Genomic DNA, 26,370 nt, shown 5'->3' with positions numbered 1-26,370 from the left:
AAATGGCCAGGTGCCCAAGTATGCGAGATTAAAACCTAGATAGGTATTTGTTACTTTCTGAGCATAGGTGTGGAATTAGAACAATTAAAAACATGTGTTTCCATTGTAATATCCATTTTTTGTGTTTTTATTTTTCAGAGGGTGGGAACAAATTAATGTGCATTTAGTTATTTTATATGGGAAATTTGATTAGATTAGAGTAGAACTTTATTCCATCCCGTATTTGGGAAATTTCCTTAGTTGCAGTAGCAAGACAGACACAGCAGACATTGTAGACCTAGGTAAAAAAAAACTGGAGCAATTTGAGATACGAGCATAGGAGACAGTTCCTGATGCAGCCACCAGGTGCCTGAGTATGTGAGATTAAAACCTAGATAGGTATTTGTTACTTTCTGACCATAAGTGGTGAAATAGAACAATTAATGTTTCTCTTGTAATATCCTATTTTTGTGTTGTTTTTTCAGAGGGTGGGAACAAATTAATGTATATTTAGTTATTTTATATGGGAACATTTGATTAGATTAGACTAGAACTTTATTTCATCCCGTATTTGGGAAATTTCCTTAGTTGCAGTAGCAAGACAGACACAGAAGACATTGTAGACCTAGATAAAAAAAAATGGAGCGATTTGCAATATGAGTGAATTGACATACGAGCTCGAACTATACTGCCTAAAATATGATAAAACCGGTTGACCATAGAAAGTTTCCAGTTCTGAAAAGCCCCGACATTTTGCAACATGGGAACAAAGGACCGAGACGGGACCAAAGAACCAAGGCGCTCGCTATCAAAACCCTCAAGTCTCCTTTTAGCCAGAAATGATAAGAGCTCTCCTTTGTGTGGAACGGGAGAGCCTCGTCTCCAACAAAGTAACATACTATCAGGCAGTTTCTGTTCACAAGAAGAATGTGCTACAAAACTGCATCTGTCTGCCCAAGCAGCCCGCCATTCGGCAGCGCCTCGATAAGGAAACCCGAGAACTGCGATAAAACTGGAAAAAAAAAAACTCCAGATCAGCCGTTACTCCTTTTCGGATGGAAAATTCACCGGCCTGATTCTCATTTCCATTGGCCGGCCTCCCATCACATTGTAATACAATCAAGTCTTGGCTGGAGATTACAGTTGGAAATCAAAATACGACGCCGTGTAATCACTAGCGCGATCGCTAATCTGCCCCGTAATTCCGCAGTCGTCACAAGAGTCAAACACCTGCACGTAGAAACAATTTGGCCAGGCATTTCTTGGCGTATTTGTGTGTTTTCCACACTAATGATGGCGTGTAAAGCACACAATGACACACAGGTGTGAACAGCCGCCGGGTGTAGACTAAACGGACCGCAAACATTTCCGTAATCCGTACCGCAACATCCTCGGTCCCAGCTAATAGTTTCGTTGGACCACTTGAGCAGGAATGAAATACAGCAGGGGTGAAAACGGCTTTCACGGCATGGTAACACAAACAGGTGTTAAATTACTTGGAGCTGCCTTGACACATTTAAGCTCTTGTTTTCAATGTTTTTTCTAACAACCTATAGATGTGTTGAAGTAGAAGTATTGTACAATCTGCGTTGTGATCCCAAATTTTGAGAAGAAATAGCACCAAGCAGAGTAGACAAATTTGACTTTGTAATAGAGTCGTACCTCTAGTTACAAAATTAATTGGTTCCAGAACTTTTTCGTAACTTGAATTTTCCGTAAGTAGAGCAGTACTTTATTTGTAAATTCCGCAATTCGTTCCGCGGTCATCAAAAAAAACAAGACAAATTCTTTAAAAATGATCAGATTGGCCCACTTTTCGTACCTCTATTTACGAAATTGGTTCCAGAACTTTTTCGTAACTCGAATTTTCCGTAAGTAGGTGAGTACTTTATATGTAATTTGTGCAATTTGTTCCACGGTCCCCCAAAAAACACGACACACTTTAAAAATTATCAAATTATCCCACTTTTCGTACCTCTATTTACGAAATTAATTGGTTCTAGAAGTTTTTTGTAACTTGAATTTTCCATAAGTAGGGCAGTACTTTATATGTACATTCTGCAATATGTTCCGCAGTCATAAAAAAACACGACAAATTCTTTACAAATGATCAGATTGGCCCACTTTTCGTACCTTTATTTACGAAATTGGTTCCAGAACTTTTTCGTAACTTGAATTTTCGTAAGGAGGGCAGTACTTTATATCTAAATTCTGCAATTTGTTCCGCGGTCATCCAAAAAACACGACAAACTCTTTAAAAATGATCAAATTGTCCCACTTTTCGTACCTCCATTTACAAAATTAATTGGTTCCAGAACTTTTTTTGTAACTTGAGTTTTCCATAAGTAGGGCAGTAATTTATATGTAAATTCTGCAATTCATTCCGCGGTCATCAAAAAAATCCCACGACACTCTTTAAAAATGATCAAATTGTCCCACTTTTCGTACCTCTATTTACGAAATTAATTGGTTCCAGATCTTTTTCGTAACTTGAATTTTCTATAAGTAGGGCAGTATGTTATATGTAAATTCTGCAATTCGTTCCACGGTTCAAAAAAAACACGCCAAATAATTATGACATTATCCCACTTTTGTATGAACAATGTGAAATGTGTTTACATTTTGGGGCGATTTTGTAACTTGGATCTTGTTTTTGTATGTTGGGACGGTCATTTGCATATCAATGGGTTTCGTAACCTGAAATATTCGTAACTAGAAACATTCGTAAGTAGAGTTATGACATCACATGAATGGAAGCTTACTTTTTGGAAATTACAAAAACGTTGCCTCTTTGTTTTCGTATATTGGGACGGTCATGTGCATGTGGTTTTCGTAACCTGAAATTTTGGTAACTGAAGGCATTTGTAAGTAGAGGTATGACAGCACATGAATTGAACCTTTTCTTTTTCATTACATAAACGTTGACCACTTTCTATTAAGTGCGTGTTCCCATCACCTCTCTTTTCTCCCTATGGAAAGTTGCATGGAGCCCCCAAAAAGTGTCAAACAAGAGAGGGGGTGACGGAGAGCAACCCCATGTAAGCCTCCAAGGCATTCCACGCCCTCCCTCGCTTGCTTCCAGTGTTTACAAGCTTTGTGCTTGCCTTCAAAAGCTTAAATTTCGAAAAAAAGGTGATGGTCGGAAGTAAAAAAAAACATCTGTGTAAGGCAATGCCTCGGTTGGTGTCAGAAAAGGAGACCGCGGAAAACCTAAGGTGATGAACGTGTCCCAAAGGAGGGCACGTAAAACTTGGTGAAATACGCTGGTGTTTTGAGATGTGACTTTTATTTGCTCCAAGTCAACGGTCCTAACTCAAAACACTCGTATCTCCGATCAAGCTGGAAAAAGGTAGACAAATATGTTGTTTAGTTTTGAGCGAAGACTCCCGCTGCGAGTGACCATAAACAGCTTTTTTGAAGACTTGCTGACAAGCTGCCAAACTGCCACTTTACGGCGAGTTGAGTCGAGTTCAATGCTTAAACGCAGAGCTTCCAAAAGTTGGCTTTCAAGTCAAAACAGATGGAAAATTGGACAATCTGGAAAATTAGATCGCTAGCATCTGACGGCATAACACGTTGATGACACGAAGACCTGATGCAGAGTGACAGATGTCATACTTTTGAGACCTGGAGCCACACACAGGAAGTCCCCAGCTTGAGGACTTCCTGTTTGTGGCTCTAGTTTTTTATCGAGGTCTACAATGTCTTCTGTGTCTGTCTTGCTACTGCAACCAAGTAAATTTCCCAAATACGAGATGAAATAAAGTTCTTATCTAATCTAATATAATATAATCTAAGATAAAATAAACTAAGATCAAATACAATAATCTAATCTAAAATAAGATAATCTAAAATAAAATAATCTAAGATAAGATAAAATAAACTAAAATAAGATAAAATAAAATAGGATAAAATAAACTATCATAAAATAAAATAAACTAATCTAAAATAATCTAAAATAATATAATCTAATCTAAAATAATATAATCTAATCTAAAATAATATAATCTAAAATAAAATAATCTAATCTAAAATAATCTAAAATAAAATAATTTAATCTAAAAACAATAATCTAAAATAAAATAATCTAATCTAAAATAATCTAATCTAAGATAAAATAAACTAATCTAAGATAAAACAAACTAATCTAAGATAAAACAAACTAATCTAAGATAAAACAAACTAATCTAAGATAAAACAAACTAATCTAAGATAAAACAAACTAATCTAATCTAAGACAAAATAAACTAATCTAAGATAAAATAAACTAATCTAAGATAAAGTAAACTAATCTAAGATAAAATAAACTAATCTAAGATACAATAAACAAATCTAAGATACAATAAACTAATCTAAAATAAATGAATCTAATCTAATCTAATCTGTTATGCCTAGCATGTGTGCAGCACGTCCACCTTTACCGTAGTTGTCCTAGTTTTTAGTTTGACGGAGCCAGTCGATTTTTCCTATAAAAACTACTGTACATACAGTAAAATGGATGGATTCGACCCCCAGTGGCTCCTCACAGGGGAGGCCGAGGGCACATGCAATTCCAATTAGCTATCAGTAGGGGATACGGTCGGGCTAAAGACGTGTACTGGGCTAGCTTTTCCTAGAAAGGTTGTCAAAACTTGGAACTGCTATAGCTATAAGTGTGAGCGTGAATGGTTTGTACATCTCTTCGTGCCCTGCGATTGGCTGGCCACCCATTAAGGGTCTCCCCCGAATCGTGGCCAAAGTCAGCACCCCCCCCCCCCCGCGACCCCGGTGAGGTTAAGCGGTTCAGAAGATGAATGAATCGTACTCACGTCAGGCAACGAAATATTCTTTCGGGAGATTAGCCGCGAGCGTCATCGCCCAATTCCATGTTATCGTACACACACGCCAAGCGACACGACACGCGTGACAAAGTGTTCGGCGACTTGGGCCAAACACTCGTGGCTTCTTCCACCAACACATTCCATTCTGACCCAGCTTCCCTTGTCTCACTCTAATTGGCTCAAACAAAAGCAGGTTGTCATCCCTCTAGAAAAGCAAGGTTTGATTCCCTTCCGGAAGCGCCGCGGGACGGCTAAACGGGCGACGTCGGAATGGTACGTCTTGAGCTACAAAAGCCGCGTTTGTTCCCGGGAACGCCAACGTTTCCCTTCGCCACCCACGGCGCGGCTACGTGGTGAGAAGCGGGAGCTTCAAAAGGGCCGCCATGTGGACGGCGGGGCCGAGCGGACCCCCGGCTTTTGGCTCGGCGAGCCACTATTGAGCCTGCTTGCTGGCCCCTAAACTCCAAACACACTCTTACGTAAAGCGGGCCACCGCCGGCACGTACGCGCAAAATAAAACCGCCGCCGCCGCGACGACGACGTGACATCAAAACAGATGCACGGGTCCGATCCGTTTGAAGACGGAGGGTGCCGGAGAAGAGAAGATAGAGGGAGAGTGTGGCGAGTGGGGGAGGGGATCGGTTGGGGGGGGTGCCGGTGGTATTTATAGGCAACAAGTGATGGGATGCCCTCATTAATGCACAGCCCACTGAGCCAGATGACAGACACGCCGCCAGGAGGTCATGTGACCACATTACTCACTCCAGCACCCTTTGAGGGGGGCTTGATGAGGGAGTGAAAGAGTGGGGGGGGGGATTTGGGGGGCTACAGAGTGCCCTATTTCAACTACAGAAACTAAACGGGAACCTATTTGATGGAGAGAGCCGTAAATATTTTTTTTTATTTTTAAAATGTTATTCCTTGAGAAGCATAGTAAGATTCTAAAAGTAAAAATGCGTTTTTTTTGTCGTTTCACCACTTTTAAATCACAAAAAGTCTGGAAAAGTCATTTTTATGCTGTTGCTAATCAATGAGAGCTTGCATGCAGAAATGTTTGATTTAAAAAAATATGAAATTAGCGGCGCTAGAGGTAGCATCGGCGCCTCAGTGATGATGTGATGCTCCTATTGGTGCGTTCGGGAGTCAGATCTCTCAACACATAATTCAATATTTTATCTCAGAGGCATAGTGGGCATCCAACAAAAGAGCCACATGTGGTTCCTGAGCCATAGGTTCCTATGTAAGGTCTACTTGCTTATTTTTGGTCTATACCAAGGGTGTCAGACTCGGGTTGGTTGGCGGGCCGCTTTAACGTCAACTTGATTTCACTTGGGCTGGACCATTTTAGATATAATTATTAGATTTTTTTAATGAATGGATTAAAAGAACTGGATTAAAATCTCTGAATATTCATTTTTTATAGATCTAAAACAATGTTTATTTTAGCTTTTTTTAAATATATTTTAAGATTTTACAAAATGATTTTTGAACTAAAAACACAGCAAAAATTGATTAAAAAATGACAATTATTGATTTAAAAGGGGCGAAAAATCAGGAAATTTAATATTCATCTATACTCTTCATTTTAATTTGATCCTAAAACAGAAAGTCGGCACTCATCATTTACTTTCCCGGGCCACACAAAATGATGCGGCGGGCCAAATTTGCCCCCCGGGCCGCCACTTTGACACATGAGGTCTACACTGTCAAAACTATGCGAAAATATCCGACGACCTTGACTGGATTGGTTTATATTAAGAAAATGCAATAATTTAACATGTATTTAAACAATAATCAGACATCTGTGTAGTTTTGGTTTCCCCAAAATGATCTATTGCTTTTCTGTTGTTCGAGAAAAGTTGGGTTCTTCCACTAAAAACGCTAGCATTACTTGATATATCATACTAGAGCGCATACACAACACACCTAGGAAAGAAAAAACAGTCGAAAATTGTTGGAGTGAACAGAACCAGCTTTACTCCAAATGAAATCCAGCCCAGAAAGACAAGCTCAGTAATCCTCCTGGGCTTGGAGCCACCTTAAAGTCCACACAAAGGCCTCCAAGCCAAAGGCATGAACCGTGTCCCCACATGGCCTTTGCCCTAAACCTCATGACTTCTACCCAATAAAAAAGGAGAAATGGGAGAAAATCAATACACCATACTTCAACATCAACATTAGCCAATTGCTCCCCTTATTAATAATTGCAATTCCCCTTATTAAGCGATTAAAAAAAACATACAAATTCCACGCGGCACATATTTACTCACATAGGACGCACAGAAAAGTCTCACATTTTCGCCAAAGTGGACGGGGTGCCCAATCAGAATGCACAAAATTCTGTACATGTCGCTGTATGACGCTGACAGCTTGACTGTCTGGGTACATTGCTTGCTGACGCACTATAGTGAAAAGGCGGACGTGACTAACACGCATGTTCATATCATGCTTAAAGCATGACAACATTAGCAGTTGACGATGACGTCTTCATCTGCTACCAGTGACCGAGGCGATCCAGAGCCAAAATGGATAAAACTAGATCAGTTTGACAAAAAACGTATAGTTATACCTCTACTTACGAATGCCTCTAGGTATGAAATTTTCAGGGACAAATTAGAGAATTTACATATAAAGTACACCTCTACTTACGAAATGTTTAAGTTACGAAAAATGTCCTGGAACCAATAAATTTCGTAAGTAGAAGTACGACTGTACTTGAAAAGAATTTCAGGAACAAATTAGAGAATTTACATATAAAGTACACTTCTCCTCACGAATGCCTCTAGGTACGAAATTTTCAGGAACGAAATAGAGAATTTACACATAAAGTACATCTCGACTTACGAATGCCTCTTGGTATGAAATTTTCAGGAACGAATTAGAGAATTTACATATAAAGTACATCTGTACTTACGACATTTTCAAGTTATGAAAAAAGTTCTGGAACCAATTAATTTCGTAAGTAGAGGTACGACTGTACTTAAAAAAAAATTCAGGAAGGAATTAGAGAATTTACATATAAAGTACACCTCTACTTACAAATACCTCTAGGTACGAAATTTTCTGGAAACAAATAGAGAATTTACATATAAAGTACACCTCTACTTACGAAATTTTCGAAAGTTACGAAAAAAGTTCTGGAACCAATTAATTTTGTAAAAAGAGGTACGACTCTAACTAAAAAAAAAATCCCGTACAAAATTTGTTATACGGTGCACACTATTTTAAATGATCAAAAAACATAAAATACAGGAAAAATGTATGACACACTCCTCTTTAAATAAAATGTTTTGAGCCAATAAAATTGTCATTTAGGACAAGGACCTTTTCCCATTGGGTGTTGAGGTCACAAATTCTGAGTTTTTTGTCCTTTGGGTCAAGATCAGATCCAAATCAGGGGATTAAATGTTCTCGATTTCACCGCCAATAAACACACGTGCCTGCAGAAAAGTGTCAAGGCCCCCCAACGGCGTTTCATTCATTGGCGGCTGCTCTGACAATAACGCCATCTTCACTTGACCTTTCCAAAATGTCATCTGTCTATTGTTCGCACACTTGATACGTTGTCATAATAAGCATGTGAATTCTTGAAGCCAGGCCAACGACATGAGGTCAGGCTGACCTTTGATAATTAGTTCATCCAAGCCATGTGCAGAAATTCCCCAAAATGAATAAAGGGGGCGGGGGAAAACTCACAGCTGCCATTCGAAGGCATGAAAATGTCAGCCAATTGAATCGTAATAAAACATAATAGAAGAAAAATACATTGTTGTAATAATCCTATTCATTGTGATCATGGCATGATTGTACGCTCAGTCATTTTCAGGAAGACTTCATAAGTCGCGGGGGGTGCTGGAGCCTAACTATGCCCACCGGAGAAAGATATCAAGCAATCAGGTTTTGTTTGTTTGTTTGTTTTTGATGTATTTTTCCTTTGAAAATAGGCGGGAAGGGCCAATGATCAGAGTAAAAAAAAAGAGTTAATTATTTAGTTTAAAGATTCTATGGTCTTATCGCAGATGATTTAATTTTTCCGTTGTTTCTTGCTGTTTAGATAGCGTTTAGTAACGCTAAAATATTCTATATTCCTGTGGGTTTCATGTGGGCCGGACCATTTTAGATATAATATTTAGATTTTTTTTTAATGGCTCAAAAGCCCTAAATATTCATATTTTTTAATAGATATAAAACTGTTTATTTGAACTTTTTTTTCTTAGTAAGGGAAAACATCTAATAATCATTTGTTTTTCATTTCAAATGGAAATATTTTCTTAAAATTATATTCAATATTAAAGTGGAAAACTGAAAATATTTGGGGTCTTAACAAGTTCTCCAACAAAAAACAATAAAAGTACGGGACATTTGGAGCTTTTCTTTAGCCTAATAATTAATAGGGCATTAAGTATGACTAAATAATAATTCACAGTTTGTATTTAGGGAATTTGAGCAACAATTTTAAATGGTAATTATCAATAACCTTCCGGGGCGACCAAACGGCCGAGTACCGGAACGGACTCTAAATCTCAGAACAGTAAAAGGAAAATGGCTAATTTAGCACTCTTTCTGAAGGGAAGTACACAGTCACCTCTGGAGCCAGCCGTCCTCGATATGTTGGGATTTTTGGGTACAAAATCTTGCAGTGGGGGAGGAGCTTTGTGATGGAAGATTTCGTAAACTGCATATTTTACAGTATTGTCCCAGTTCATTAATATTATTAAATCAATCAAACTCAAACTCAAATGGCGTAAAATTGGCTTTATCTTGCATGATTTATCTTTGTGGAGATGGCACCAAACATCACAAGGTTTTAAGTCAATCAATGTTTAAACACTCTCCCTAAAGTTTAATCATCCATCCAAGCGAGTGCAGTCAAGGACGTTTGATTCAAGTCGAGTCCCTTCGATGCAGTTGTTGTAGTTGGATTGAGATGTTAGCTATCAACGTTTAACCGCCAAAAAGGGTGACGGATTGAAAACCCCCAAGGCAGACTTCCAAATAGAAAAAGATCCGCCAGGGCAAAAGGTCAAGGAGCAAAGTGAACTTCTAGAGCAGGGGTCGGGAACCTTTTTGACAGAGAGAGCCATAAACAATTCCTATTTTCTAACGTTATTTTTTGAGAGCCATTCTCAGACTTGAAAAGTAAAAAATACATGAAAATGTGTGATTTATTTTTTGGTCATTTCACCACTTTTGAAGTACAAAAAGTCTCCAAATTCTCTTGACCACATTGTTATGCTGCTAATAAATCCGTATCAATGATATCATGCATGCAGAAGAGTCATAAGAAAACAAAATATTGATTAAAGTGGTGGTAGAGGTAGTGTCAACGCCACCATGATGCTCCTCCTATTAGTATGTTCTCTCACCATTGATTTTCATATTTTACCTGAGAGCCATATGCACCCATGGAAAGAGCCACATATGGCTCCCGAGCCATAGGTTCCCTACCCCTGTTCTAGACCCTTTTTTCAAGCATGTCCTGAATACAAAACTATTTCTGCGAGCTCCTTTGTGTGTGTGGGGGGGTTCCGGCGAGCTACGTTACGGCCCCGACCGCTGACCCGCTACGCCACCGCCGCTTTAAGAGCTTTCGGGGGTCACGGGTTCACCACGAGGTGGCTGGACCGTGAAGACCCGGCTCGGCGTCACCTTTCAAACGTCAACCTTTCCCTCGTTTAGCGGCCCCATCTTTTTCTCATTTTCTGCGACCTTCCCTCTCTCTTTCTCCCGCCTTCCCCTTTTCCAACGTAACCTCAGCAACAGACCCGCCGTCTTAGTCCTAATTAGCATAGCACCCCAGGGCGAGGAGAACATGAAGGCTAATGGGGGTTGGGGGGCCCCCCCGACAACACGGAGGGGAAAAGACTCAAGTTTCTAGCCAGAGGTGGTCACCTGAGCGCTTCACGTGGAATCCCTCGGGAAAATAATGAGAAAATGTATACCTAATTTAGCCACTGGGGGCAACGCGCTCGTAACATAACATAAAGAAATTGAAATGAACTTGGATTACGATGCAGACACATTCAAAAAATAAGTTTAATGTAACCTTACACTAAACGTAATTCTATTTTTCTTTTCAATTTTGATACCTTTCTTCTCCAGGGTTGGCTCTATTGGCCCCGCCTCCACCCTGACTTTCAGATGCAACCTAGCGAGGTTTTTTTTTGCTTTTGTATTCCCTTCAAAATATTCCCAAAATGATGCACACAAATGTCCTCACAATAGGATAACGCACGACCACTTGCCAACGAGAAGTAGTATATACTCCTCTTGTATTAGCAAAGAAGCTCCGCCATTCGCACTGATTAACGGGGGAAAAAAAACACTGGAAAAAATGCAAGGCTCCGCCCACTGCTCGTAGAGACATTACACGAGGGAGTTCCGGCCAGAAAGACAGTGGCCATGATGTTCTTATAAGCAGCCTTTCGTGTCCGCTCTATGCTCGTATATCAAAATGTGTCTGGTATCTCAAGATAAATATCTGCTCAAAATTTTACTCGTATCTCAAATTGCTCGTATGTTGGAGCACTCGTATGTTGAGGTACCACTGTAATTAAAAAATAAATAAAAAAAAGGGTGCAAACATTCAAAATGGCCGCTTGTCTAATTCAGTTTAACTGTTGCCAAGAGTCACAATGATTTGTAATTCCCGATTCCCTTGAACTGCACATTACCTCATTTTAAGTGTCATTTGCATTTTTTGTTTTTTACGCTTACCATTCCGTTTCCGCATTCAGTCCCGTCCGCCAACGGCATGTGTTGAGTCCGACACCCTTTGTGGTCCCCCTCGGCACTGGTGCACCATAATCGCTTGCATTGTTTCTGGGTAAAACAAGGGGGAAAATAGTCAAGAAATTTGGACAGAGAGAGCTGTCGACAATTCATATTTTCTAACGTTATTCCGTAAGAGCCATATTTGGATTTTTAATGTCAAAATACATAAAAATGTGTGGTTTTTTTGGGTCATTTCACCACTTTTAAGGTAGAAAAAGTCTCTGAATTATTTTAACAACATTGTTATGCTGTTGCTACTCAATGAGATTAAATTGAATAGAATTTAATGTTTTTATTGTCATGTATAATTAGATTTAAAGTTTCACCACAAAATGGAAAAAATAACACCAACAAACAAACAAATAAATAATCAATAATTAGCAATCAATAAATAAGTCATAAAAAATAGTAGTCAACAACATAAATAAGTAGGGAAGTGCACAAATAAGAGATAAATAATCAATAAATAATTATAAATACAAATGAATAAAATAATACAATATAAAAACATAATAAAATATGAATAAAATAATTAAATATAAAAACAATAAAATATGAATAAAATAATAAAATATGAATAAAATAATAAAATATAAGTAAAATAGTAAAATATAAATAAAATAATAAAATATAAATAAAATAGTAAAATATGAATAAAATAATAAATATAAATAAAATAAAATATAAGCAAATACAAATAAATAAATGCATGCAGAAGAGTCTAATAAAAAAATCTTATATGGTTAGCGGCACTAGAGGTACATTTTAGCTAACAGGTTAACAAAGAGCCATATGCAGCCATCAAAAGAGCCACATCTGCCTCGCGAGCCAAGGGTTCCCCACCCCCTGATCTACAGTTTGCCAGTTTCCAACACAACGTAAAAAGCATTTTGTCCATGATTGGCATTTTAAAATTAAAAATTACAAGCAGTAAAGTCAAACTGTGTCTTTAAAGGGCATTTTTTTTTGCTCAAAATGGGAGATTAAAAGCAGGTCCTTGTTGCCCTCAGAAGCTAAACTCAAGCGGAAAAATTGGATTTTTTCATTAGCATTTCATTAGCCGCTAACACCGGGGAGTCAATTACTCTCAGCCGAGTAGACAAAATTGAAAAGAATTTTTTTTTGTGGAAGTATAGTATAGTATTTTTTTGTGAACTGCTTTAATTGATCAATGAATAAAAATTCACTTAGTGTACTTCTGAATAAAATCAGGAATACGATATAAATATGACATTTAAAATGTTCTTGAGGTTAAAATTATATACATTTGAATAACTGCACTAATTTAAATGCAATCACATTAGTTATGGCATTACGGTAATACAATGAAAAGTTGAAGAAAATGTTTAATAGCTTTATGAAATGCATGTTTAAATTATAGCTAAATGAATGGATGAAATATTTTACAAGCAAAATTAAGGAAACTAATAATAATGTCAACCCAAACAATTGTCTCACAATTTTTTAAAATAATAATAAATTTTATCCAAATAAAGTTGAGTCGTACAACTAAATCAAAGAAATAAATATTTTGTATATTGACTTACCAAGTAATAACAAATTTGGGAACTCTATATTTAAAAATATCTTGAAATTCTTAACATTAAATACATCTGTATAACTGCAGGCGGAATGTACTCATTTAAATATGATCACGTTCATCATTGCATTACTGTAATAACAATAAAAGCTGAATAATATGTTTATTAGGTTTTTAAACTATATTGTAAATTATAGGTGGTTGAATGGATGGAATATTTTTCAATCAATCAATCAATCACATATTTTATACTATATTTTACTTTCAAGTTGCAACTGACTTACCATGTAAGGACACATTTGGGAAATCCATATTTAAAACTATCGTGAAATTCTTGAAATTAAAATTAAATACATTAGAATAACTGCAGGAGGAGTGCACCAATTTAAATAGGATCACAATCATCATTGCATTACTGTATTAACATTAAAAGCCCAAAAATACGTTTTATAGGTTTTTCAAATATATTGTAAATTCTAGGTAGCATTATAGTATATTTTGTACTATATTTTAGACTTTCAAGTTGCGAATGACTTACCATGTAAGGGCAGATTTGAGAACCGGGTCCAAACATAAGTTCACATTGCCTGTTGGCATTGTAGATTTGGCCCGGCAGGAGACTGGGCAACTCGTACGTTCTGCCAACGGGCTCGTCTAGGAGGCACTCCCCGTAGCCGGTGCTGTCATCAAAACAAAAACGACAGTCAAATGTCAAATTTACAAAACTAGAAAGATGCTCGTATCCGTGGAGATGGGAATCGAGTGGACGCAACGGTGCATTGTACTCGAACAACGCGGCTGACTTAAAACTCTCTTTTACGTCGAGTATTTTCTGAACTGGGACTCGTAAAGGGTACACGGTCGATTGGTCGCCCAGAAGGTAAGTGATAATTACCATTTAAATTGTTGCTCAAATTCCCTAAATACAAACTTTGAATTATTATTGAGTCATACTTAAATGCCCTATTAATTATTAGGCTAAAGAAAAGCTCCAAATTTCCCGGACTTTTATTGTTTTTTGTTGGAGAACTTGTTAAGAGACTGACTGAACTGACGTCGCTTCTTAAAGGGACAACGCATGTACATACAAACTCTTCTACACTTACACGTCGGCTCAGTGGAACTGCTCATGGCCATTGTTGGCTTTTATTCATGCGTAGACCATGTTGTTTTACCTTGTTTTGTCGCCAGTCATTTGGTCGTCGGTCTTTTGGTCGCCGGTCTTTTGGTCGTCGGTCTTTTGGTCGCCGGTCTTTTGGTCGCCCGTTGTCGCGGTCCGGGCGACCAAAAGACCGGCGACCAAAAGACAGCGACCAAAAGACTGGCGACCAATCTACTGCACACAAAAATGTCAAACAAAATTAGAATTAAGTTTAGTGTAAGGTTAGATTCAACTTATTTTTGAGTGTGTCTGCTCTTTTACCTTGTTTTGTCGCCGTTTTTTAGTCGTTGGTCTTTTGGTCGTCGGTCTTTTGGTCGCCGGTCTTTTGGTCGCCCGTTGTCGCGGTCGGGGTGACCAAAAGACGGCGACCAAAATACCGGCGACCAATCGACTGCACACATCGTAAAGCGCCTCAATTAAATACCTCAATCGTGCGTGTAATGACAGATATGCTCTTTGTATGAACCCCTCCCTGAAAACCGCCGTTGTGCAAACACAGCTGGCATGAACGTACGGATGAAAAAAAAAAAAAACCCTCACACGGCACTCGTGAAAAAGTCCAAAATTTGTGAGTAAATCTGAAAGGTGGCGAGCATGTTAAATAACATGTCTGACATGACAAAAAGCTCATCCCGGTTGGAGAAGCTAAAACACCTGCGAAGACAAAAGCAAAGACTTCAGAGCCGGTGATTATGCGGGATTATCCGGAGGTAACGTCACTTTGTGTCGGCGCCCTTTCATTTCCGTACGGAATTAGCTCCGACAAAAAAGACTGGATTTGCGATACTCGTCGAAAAATAAAAAAAACAGGTTAAGAAGCTACTGTACATTCATACCTTGACATACAAGTGGTCCAACATATGAGAAATTTGAGATACGAGGGAAATAGCGAGTAAATGTTTGCCCTGAGATACAAGAGAACTTTGATATACAGACGCTCCCCTACTTACGAACGAGTTAGGTTCCGAGCGATTGTTCATAAGTTGAATTTGTTTGTAAGTTGATTCAGTGCTATATTTTGTATTATAATTTATGTTTAAGGCCTATATAAGTATATTGAAGGTTGATATAAGTGCATTTGTATGTGTAAGGCTTGTATAAGTAACACGCATTGGTTTGTACTGAAAAAAAAACATTTAATAAAATGGAGAGAATATGTACAGTACTGTATAGAGAGAGAGAGAGAGATTTATGTATTAGAAACTGGCTGAAAGAAGCGATCTAACGACGATTGCACAGCTTTTTTTCTTTTTTTCATCATAAATGATGCGGTAGCACTGTATGGCATCATTCAATTGATTTGCAAACTTTGTGCAACGTTCAATATTTGGGTCCTGCTGCTCGATCTTTCTGTTTATAAATGGTACTGACGGTCGAACGATTCAATGCCCGTGAAACGCTCACCACTCTCACGCGTATCAAGCTTCGTTATTATTGCCACTCGTTTCAAATGAAATGGCTTGCCTCTTCCTTGCAACTCCCTCAATAGAAGCCTTTCGCTTTTTACCAACTATATTCAATAATGGATGCACGAGATATTTAATGATACAAATGAAAAAGGTTCTTTGCCCACTGGAGATACGTTCACGCACTTCCGCATTGCAAAGAAGAAGAAGGTAGATGCTGGGTGAGCTGAGTTCTCACAGCGCCAGGCGTCGGTATTAGCGGCGGAAAGAAGCACTATTCGGAAAAAAATACGAAATTGGACTTACGAACATTTTTCGACTTAAACGCAATTTGCAGACATGTTCGTATGTACCGTTGTTCGTAAGTTGAATGTTCCTAAGTAGGGGAGCGTCTGTACTGGTGCCAGGTGGACCAGCGTAAAAAGTGGGAATCAATACCCAGCATTGTTAGTTTGAGAGGAACTTCAAAAAAAGCCTCTCAAGGGCATTTCCCACGAACGAGGCTCGCGGAGAAGAACCCACGCTGACGGTTAACAGAGTCACATTGTTATGTTGCAGAAACGTGGAAGCAGGTGTGCTTCACAAAGACTCTCACAAATAAATGAGATGCTTAGCCTTTTGGAGCCTAAATGAGTTCTGGATGGGTGATATGAATAAGCATACGTACTCAAGGAACTCGGTGATGTACTTGCGACTGCACTTGGACCACGACCAGGGGTTGGTGTCGTGGTTGAGGGTGGGCGCCATGACGTGATACTGGTGCTTCATGCCAGCCTCTCGACATTTGGGGGTGTCGTCGTGGGGCATGTTGAACCTGGTGGGAGGAGAAAGACAAAAGGATTAAGGGGTTGAAAACCGTGTTACAACAGAAGTCATTTTTTTTGTCTTTTCTGGGGTACTTTGTTCCGGTTTGATAACGTCTCGAGAATTAGCTATTTGGGTTGACAAGCCAACTGCTTGCATTACTTGTTAAAAAAAATATGTTTGCATACCTGTCAACCTCTGCCGATAACTGCCCTTATAAATGATTATGATTCCCCTTACAAACCCCCCAAAAACCTTACAAACACCGTACGACGAGTCGTACGGTGTTTGTAAGGTTTTTTGGGGGGTTTGTAAGGGGAATCATAATCATTTATAAGGGCAGTTATCGGCAGAGGTTGACAGGTATGTGTTTGTGAGTCGTAGAAATGGGGTTTAGCTAACGGTACCGCTAATGACCTACCGTATTTTCTCGCGTATTAGCCGCCTCCGCGTATAAGCCGTACCCGTAAAATTGCTTTAAAATGGTTGAATTTGACAATTTCTCTCGTATAAGCCGCCCCCTGATTCACAATTTTTACCTCCATATTTATTTATGGTACAAATTTCCCACATAATAGGCTGCTCATAAGAACATCATGGCCACTGTCTTTCTGGTCGCAACTCGCTCGTTTAATGTCTATACGAGCACTGGGCGGAGCCTTGCATTTTTTCCAGTGTTTTTTCCCCCGTTAGTCAGTGTGAATGGCGGAGCTTGTTCGCTAATACGAGAGGAGTATATACTACTTGTCGTTGGCAAGTGGTCGTGCGTTATCCTATTGTGAGGACATTTTGGGAACATTTTGAAGGGGAGACAAAAGCAAACAACCCTCGATAGGTTGCATCTGAAAGTCAGGGTGGAGGCGGGGCCAATAGAGCCAACCCGGGAGAAGAAAGGTATCAAAATGTCAAACAAAATTAGAATGAAGTTTAGTGTAAGGTTAGATTCAACTTATTTTTGAGTGTGTCTGCACTGTAATTCAAGTTCATTTCAATTTGTTTATGTTATGTTACGAGCGTGTTGCCATGCAAAAAGTTTGTTTTTAGTTCATTTCAATGGGAAACGTTCCTTTGAGTCACGAGAAAATCGACATACGAGCTCAGTCCCGGAACGCATTACGCTCGTATCTCGAGGTAACACTGTATTTACACACGGCGGCCTTGCACAGCTGTATGATGTCGAACATGTTTACAACAGGATGTGGGTCAGCACGGGCTGCAGTGTCGGAGTGTGTACACACTCACAAACATACACACACACACGTACACATACACAGTCCAGCACACAGACCCAAAACCTGGTTGGCAGGATGCCTCCGGCGACAGGAAAAAGTTGGCCTAAAACCCGGGAAAGCATTGAGCCTTTGCCACCGAATTAAGTTGAGCACACATAAATTATTCTTTTGGCTGATTCCAACACCGGCGCTAAAGTTCAAGCGCTGTTGAACACACACACACACACACACACACAAATTCTTGATGTGATTTCCCACGTGTGTGTGTGTCGATGTTGGTCTACTTGGATTTAGAGCTCGAATAAGCATACAGTCTTGAAGGTCTTGGAGAGATAAGGGCTGCTTAGTGTAATGAGGCCGTAAATCACTGGGTTTTGTGGCCCCTCGGGCGGACGCATCCGTTGGAAGAATCGATTGCGGCGGCGTGGCGTGGCGGGCGCTTGGAAAGCGTCGCCGTGTAATTAGTCAAAGAATGCGTCTGAAATGCCCACTGAGGGTACCTGGAATGTCTGTGGGTTGGTTGACGCCATTCCATTGGGTGTGCCACTTGCCACTCGCAAAGTTCAACGAGAAATGGCGCTGAATGAGTTGGGAATTTTGTTTGGGGAAATTTCTTATACGTACCACTAGATTATTTGGGTGCTTGTAGGCCTCAACTTTTTGACAGAAAGGCATAAACAATTCCTATTGTCAAATGTTATTCCTTAAGAGTCATACGCAGAATTGAAGTCAAAATACATGAAAATAAGGGCCTTTGATAAAAATAAATCACTTATGTGAAAAATGGCAAATCTTTGCACAGGATGCTGCCAATGACAAATATCATCTCGAAGGTAATTCATTCATTTTCAGAACCACTTTATCCTCACTAGAGTCGCAGGGGGTGCCAGAGCCTATCACAGCTGACTTCGGGCACAAGGCAGGGGACACCCTAAATTAGTGGCCAGCCAATCACAGGGCACAAGGAGACAAACAGACAACCAATCATTGCTAGGGGGAATTTAGATTGTCCAACTAGCCTAGCATGCATGTTTTTGGAATGTGGGAGGAAACCAGAGTACCCGGAGAAAACCCATGCAGGAGAACATGCAAACTCCACACAGGTGGACCGGCCTGGTTTTGAACCCAGATCTCCCACTGTGAGGCTAACCACTAATCCACCGGGCCGCTCCAAGCACCAAAATATTACAGTGAATGTTTGTTGCCCCGTTTCATATTTGGTAAACAGACAGGCAATTAAATCCTGCCCAGCGATTGCAAATCAGCTGTCAGGCTCTTTAACAAAACAAATGGCTGACCGTGAAGACCTACCGTATGCATGCATGTACATATATATATATATATATATATATATATATATATATATATATATATATATATATATATATATATATATATACATATATATATATATACATATATACATATATACATATATACATATATACATATATACATATATATATATACATATATACATATATACATATATACATATATACATATATACATACATATACATACATATACATATATATACATACATATATATATATATATACATATATATACATACATATATATATATATATATATATATATAAATATATATATATATAAATATATATATATAAATATATATATATAAATATATATATATATATATATATATATACATTATACATATTTATATACATATATATATACATTATACATATTTACATACATATATAAACACATATATATATATATATATATGTATTTCAGCAACACGCTTATTTATTTATACATTTATTTATTTATTTATTAACTTACTTATGACCTATCTATTTATGTCTAAAATGTCTTTTACTGAGTCTGTATTCTCACCCTCTTGCTACTGTGACAACGAAATTTCCCGAATACGGGATGAATAAAGTTATCCAATCCAAGCCAATCCAAAAATTCATGGGAAAAATCTGTGACATAAATCCAAAGTGGCCTCCCGAGTCTCTTAAGCCTGGCTTCATAATGAAAACCTCCTCAACACAAATGGCATGCAAAGTCCATTTGCGAAATGAATGGACTCCGTCGCCATCCACTAAATGGCTTTTTGTCAATTGCGCGTCTTTCCGACGCCAGCCGTTTGACCTGAAATCTGATTGCCATCGACCGAGAGCGGCGGGAGGTCCTCCATTTTGGGAAAAGCCTCCAATCCATTAGCGCAAATTGGCTGGGTAATCCTGGGCAATGCCGTGGAGTGGCTCCCACAACCCGACGCCGGCGTTCCCAGGCCCGCTAAATGGTCCGGCTTGCGAACTTGGCGATGGATTTCGCCGCTGAGGGGACCGCGCCAACTGGCCCAACAGCTGCTGAAACTTTAGTCTTAGCAGATATGCGAGCAGACATGGCGCTAGATTATTTAGAGCAAGGGTGTCAAAGTGGCGGCCCGGGGGCCAAATCTGGCCCGTCGCATCATTTTGTGTGGCCCGGGAAAGTAAATCAATCACTTTGTTTTAGGATCAAATTAAAATGAAGAATATAGATGTATATTACATTTCCTGATGATTCCTTGATTTCACGTGGACCATTTTAGATATAATATTTAGATTTTTTTTTATAAATGGATTAAAAGAACTGGATTTAAAACCCTGAATATTCAGTTTTTTATAGATCTAAAACAATGTTTATTTTAGCTTTTTTTAAATATATATTTTTAGATTTTACAAAAGGATTTTTGAACTAAAAACACAGAAAAAATGGATTGGAAAATGACAATTATTGATTTAAAAGGGGGAAAATCAGGACATTTCATATACATCTATACTCTTCATTTGAATTTGATCCTAAAACAGAAAGTCCGCACTCGTGATTTACTTTCTCGGACCGCACAAAATGATGCAGCGGGCCATATTTGCCCCCCGAGCCGCCACTTTGACACGTGGTCTAGGCCATATCTTTCGTTTCCTCCCACATCCCATAAACATGCATGCTGGGCTAAATTGTACGTTAAATTACCTGCGTGGGTTTTTTTCCAGGTACTCCGGCTACCTCCCACATCCCCCCAAAAATGCATGCTAGGCTAATAGAATGCTAAAAGTGTCCCTAAGTATGAATCTGAACCCGAATAGTTGTCCTTTGTCTCCTCGTGCCCTGCGATTGGCTGGCCACCAATTCAAGGTGTACCCTGGTAAATGGGATAGGCGTCTCCAGCACCCCCGCGACCCTTGTGAGGATAAGCGCTTCAGAAAAAAATGAACTCAGAACGGGTTAACTCCACTTAATTAAAAGTCAAACTCTTTCTTTTCATTACGTTTTGCACCTGCGCTTGATAAGAAGGGCTTTTGTCGGCGGTGTGTGTGCATGTGTGTGTGGGTGTGTGTGCATGTGTGTGTGTGTGTGTGTGTGTGTGTGTGTGTGTGTGTGTGTGTGTGTGTGTGTGTGTGTGTGTGTGTGTGTGTGTGTGTGTGGATGAATGTGTGGGTGTGTGTGTGGGTATGTTTGTGTGTAACCTACACATGGCCCAACTCGTGAGCAATAGTGAAGGAGGCGCTGATTCCATTTTCTTCGCTGATAGAACAGCTGCGGTATTGGTCGCACATGGTCCCCAGTTCCGCCAGGCCTGGGAAAAAATTAATACATAAATAAGAAAAATAATGATAATGTCGTGCATCTATTTAAGGGAGAACATGTGCTGGTTGTAGGTAGTAAAATGATTCAAATGTTTCTTCTGTTATGAGGGATTAGGTTCACTTTGTACTATGTCATGTCATCATGTTATTAGCCAGCTTTCCGTCAACTAATTACCGCAAAGTTTACGAGCGTGGGATAGAATGTTCATTTGAGGGGAGGGATTCTCACCAAGAGTGTCGCACTTGTCTTTTGAGCGGCAGATATCCTCCCTGCGGGAAAAAAAAATATGAATATGGGAGGGGTTTTTGGGGGGAAAGGTGGAGAATGACAAACGTGCCTAGTGATGAGGAGGGCGGTGTCGTGGTGGGACGGGTGACTGTCGTCCTTGAAATTTTGCTTCTGCTGCCACGTGCAGAAGTTGTGTAAAGTGGTGGCCGCGTTGAAACTCACCGCGGGGCCGTCCTGTTTGGGAGGAAAATGCGTCAGGGTGCTATCAAATGTGCGTTTACGGCATCTTCGCCGTATTTATACATGTATAGATGTGTGTATGTATATATGTATATATTTCAGCAACACGCTTATTTATTTATTAACTTATTTATGACCTATTTATGTCTAAAATGTCTTTTTCTGTGTCTGTATTCTCACCCCCTCGCTACTGTGACAGTGAAATTTCCCAAATACGGGATGAATAAAGTAATCTCATCTAATATGTATGTCTATGTATACTTATATATAATATATATATATATATATATAGATTTCAGCAACACGCTTATTTATTTATTAACTTATTTATGACCTATTTATTTATGTCTAAAATGTCCTTTACTGTGTCTGTATTCTCACCCTCTTGCTACTGTGACAATCAAATTTCCCGAATACGGGATGAATAAAGTTATTTAATCTAATCTAATACATTTGCACAATCGGAATAATAATAATAATAATCTAACTATAGAGTTTTCTTTTTGTTTTTTGTTTTTTTTTTGGGGGGGGGGGGGGGGGGTTGACTCATCTTTCATGGCTAAGTGGATATCTTCCAGGTTCCAAAACGATGCTAGACTAGCTAACTAAACACTCTAAATTGCCTAACCCTAACTACAATTGATTGTCCTTAATCTCCTCGTGCCCTGCGATTGGCTGTCCACCGATTCAGGGTGTCCCTCGGCCTGGTGCCCGTAGTTAGCTGGGATACGCTCAGGCACCCCCTTGCTTGAACACGAGACAAAGAGTATGAATATGTACCAACACCTGTACTAAGACTGAGCCTTCCTTTACCTGTTCATTGTGGATGACGATCAGCTTGACAATCATGATATTGATGAGGTTTCCCACGCTGGGGTCCTTGTACACTGCCGCTACCTGTAACAAAGACAAGGCACAGACAAAACAAATGCAAACCTCCACACACCTGAGCCGTGACGGAAACCGCCTGATATGAAATGAGCGGCGTCTGCCAATCAAAACGGCCGCCTCGAACGAATGAAAACGTCTGAATCAAAGTTAAGCGGACAAACATTCCGTGGCTGGTTTTCCCCTTCACTTCCCTCACTCTGCCGGCGCAGCCCTGTCACGGTCGGCCGGCCGGCGGTCTCCCGAGGCCGAGTCCGGCCAATCTCCTGACAGGAAGTCATTAGCGGCCTATAAACATTTAGCCCGTCTCAACCCCCAGGGAGGGACGGAAGGTAAGTAATACTATACAGTAATCCCTCGAATATCGCGAATAATGAAGACCACAGGTGTTAAAGTGGCGGCCCGGGGGCCAAATCTGGCCCGCCGCATCATTTTGTGCGGCCCGAGAAAGTAAAAGATGAGTGCCGACTTTCTGTTTTAGGATCAAATTAAAATGATAGCTATAGATGTATATTATATTTCCTGATTTTCCCCCTTTTAAATCAATAATTGCAATTTTTATCCATTTTTTCTTTGTTTTTAGTTCAAAAATCATTTTGTAAAATCGAAAAATATATAAAAATATTTTCTGTTTTCCACTTTAATATGGAACAATGACTAAAAGAGATTTTCCCTTACTAATAAAACCTTTTTTGTAGATCTATAAAAAAACCTGAATATTCAGGGCTTTTGATCCAGTTCATTTAATCCATTTATAAAAAAAATAATCTAAATATTATATCTAAAATGGTCCGGCACACGTGAAATCAAGTTAACGTTAATGCGGCCCGCGAACCAACCCGAGTCTGACACCCTTGATGTGGAGCAAACATAAATTAGTGATTTTTAGAAACATTATTTTACTTACTACTGACATGATTGTTAGGATGTAGTGCTCCAGGTTGTGTCCGTGGTGACGCGCCATCTTGGCGTCCGCCGTCACCATCAGTTCCACGTAACGCGGGTAGGAAAGGAAGCGCTTGCGTCTACGCGGGCGCCGCGGCCGAGGCTCGTCGGGGACCTCGTCGTCCCGCTCGGCGATGGCGGCGTGGAGAGAGTCCAGCTGGTCGCCGATGTTTCCCCGACCGTCCAATGACACGGTTCTCTCCGTCTTGTCTGAGTGGGGACAGAAATTTCAGGAAAAACCAGGTCAGGTAAGCGGGTACGGTGGAAATGGAAAATTAAAACTCGGCCCCAGAAGTCTTAGCTAATTAGCATAGCTTAGCGATGACTGTAATCACTGTAGGAACACAATTGAGTTGTAAATCACCAAACATTAAAATAGTTGAATTTGACAATTTCTCTCGTATAAGCCGTACCCTTAAAATTGCCTCAAAATTGTTGCATTTGATAATTTCTCTAGCATAAGCCATACCCTTAAAATGGCCTTAAAATGGTTGAATTTGACAATTTCTCTCGTATATTCCATACTCTTATAATGGCCTTAGAATTGTAGAATTTGACAATTTCTCTCGTATAAGCCCTACCCTTAAAATTGCCTCAAAATTGTTGAATTTGATAATTTCTCTTGTATAAGCCGTACCCTTAAAATTGTTGAAGTTGTTAATTTCCCTTGTATAAGCCGTACCCTTAAAATGGCCTTAAAATTGTTGCATTTGACAATTTCTCTCGTATAAGCCCTACCCTTAAAATTGCCTTAAAATTGTTGCATTTGACGATTTCTCTCGTATAAGCCGTACCCTTAAAATGGCCTTAAAATTGTTGAATTTGACAATTTCTCTCGTATAAGCCGTACCCTTAAAATGGCCTTAAAATTGTTGAATTTGACAATTTCTCTCGTATAAGCCCTACCCTTAAAATTGCCTTAAAATAGTTGAATTTGTTAATTTCTCTCGTATAAGCCGTACCCTTAAAATTGCCTTAAAATGGTTGGATTTGACAATTTCTCTCGTATAAGCCCCCTGATTCACAATTTTCACCTCCATATTCATAGTTTTAATAGGGAGGAAAAATGTGTGTTTACTTTGAAGGGAAAATCTTAAGAAAATCATCATAGACGTCAAGATGAATTTTGTTAAGCATTTTATGTTTATCTTTTCTCTATTTTGAAATAAATTACCGTATTGCCCGCATTGTCTTGCTTTATTTCCTCGTTTTCACCTTGCAGTTTCGTGCATGTCAAGCCCAATTTGTGCTCATATAAGCCGTACTCTTGATTCAGGCATCTTTTTTTTTTTACAAATATGGCGTATATGCGAGAAAATTTGTCAGATTTTTTTATTTTAATTAAAAATCCTACTTTTTGCACCAAACTATCATTTTTCTGCTTCCTGCTCCTGAGTTCAACTTTGGCCTTTGTTTTGGTGGGCGCTAAAATGACATGGGAGAAACCTTTGGCTAGCATTGGCCCGCTAAAAATCTAACAATCCAAATGAAACATTCAGCGATATTCACAGAGAATTCGACGCCCGTGAGCGCGCATAGTTCGCAATCCTCCGACCTCGGCGACCTGGTCAACTTTGAGTGAAGTGTCCCTTTGTCTTTTCCGCGGTCAATCTTTCCAGACGGTCAGACAGAGAGATATTGTGCGAAACTGTTAGCTCAGTGAAAGAACTTGTTGAAATTATTCAAGCGATGCCCCCAGCGGGCACGCGAGGCAGAGCGTGACTCGCTGGCACAATGGCCGCCTAGCCGCTTAGCCTCGTAGCCCCCCGGCCGCCGCACGCCAGCGCCGCTTTTCAGAGGCGCCGCCAAGCCCGCCTGCGCTCACAGAGCTTTGTATTTTCCAGCGGAAAAAAAGTGGGGGGAGAAAAAAAAAAATCCGTAAAGGCCAAAGCTTTTCGTTCAACTCCTTAAACAGACTCATCTCTGCAGATAGTCCGACTTCAAAGGGATTAACTTGTAAGGAGAAGTACGAAGAAATTGGCTTTGGGTCGAGATTAAAAAAAGAAAATCGGGAGAGTGGGAGGTGAAAATATGCTCCGTGTTATAATAGCCTCGGAATCAGTGCAGATTAGCCGTACGCAACCTCTCCCAAAGCGCATTAGCTTGAAATCCGCCTGTCGCTAGCTCCTGAGCTGCTACTTACACCATGACAGGACAGAGGTGACTGCCCCGACTTGCACCGAGACCTGGCGGCAGTCACTCATTCCTTCCTTTTTCCCAAGCGCTTATCCTCCAAAGGGTCGCGGGGGGTGCTGGAACCTGCCCCGACTAACTACCAGCACCGTGACCGGACGTTTCGTCGAAAGACGTTTGACCCCCGGACGTTTGGTCGACCAAACGTCCGGTCGACCAAACGTCCGGTCGACCAAACGTCCGTTTCTTCCAAACGTCCGTTCGACCAAACGTCCGTTCGACCAAACGTCCGTTCGACCAAACGTCCGTTCTACCAAACGTCCGTTCTACCAAACGTCCGTTCGACCAAACGTCCGTTCGACCAAACGTCCGTTCGACCAAACGTCCGTTCGACCAAACGTCCGTTCGACCAAACGTCCGTTCGACCAAACGTCCGTTCGACCAAACGTCCGTTCGACCAAAACGTCCGTTCGACCAAACGTCCGTTCGACCAAACGTCCGTTCGACCAAACGTCCGTTCGACCAAACGTCCGTTCGACCAAACGTCCGTTCTACCAAACGTCCGTTCTACCAAACGTCCGTTCTACCAAACGTCCGTTCGACCAAA

General features: G+C 39.9%; 1 protein-coding gene across 1 annotated transcript in view; it reads right to left on the bottom strand.

Annotated features, from left to right (window-relative positions):
* Window positions 1-26,370, bottom strand: part of LOC144071149 (A disintegrin and metalloproteinase with thrombospondin motifs 20) — a 99,612-nt gene that overhangs the window by 52,996 nt on the left and 20,246 nt on the right. The window contains exons 4-11 of the mRNA XM_077596006.1: window positions 23,593-23,840; window positions 22,611-22,694; window positions 21,667-21,791; window positions 21,558-21,598; window positions 21,213-21,318; window positions 16,349-16,495; window positions 13,652-13,793; window positions 11,517-11,621 (exon numbers count right to left, since the gene is read on the bottom strand). Coding sequence (XP_077452132.1) covers window positions 11,517-11,621; window positions 13,652-13,793; window positions 16,349-16,495; window positions 21,213-21,318; window positions 21,558-21,598; window positions 21,667-21,791; window positions 22,611-22,694; window positions 23,593-23,840 — 998 coding nt within the window. The remainder of the gene's footprint in view (window positions 1-11,516; window positions 11,622-13,651; window positions 13,794-16,348; window positions 16,496-21,212; window positions 21,319-21,557; window positions 21,599-21,666; window positions 21,792-22,610; window positions 22,695-23,592; window positions 23,841-26,370) is intronic.

This window comes from Stigmatopora argus, chromosome 3 (assembly GCF_051989625.1).
Source record: "Stigmatopora argus isolate UIUO_Sarg chromosome 3, RoL_Sarg_1.0, whole genome shotgun sequence".
Taxonomy (NCBI): domain Eukaryota; kingdom Metazoa; phylum Chordata; class Actinopteri; order Syngnathiformes; family Syngnathidae; genus Stigmatopora; species Stigmatopora argus.
This window is presented reverse-complemented; position numbering and strand designations above follow the sequence as displayed.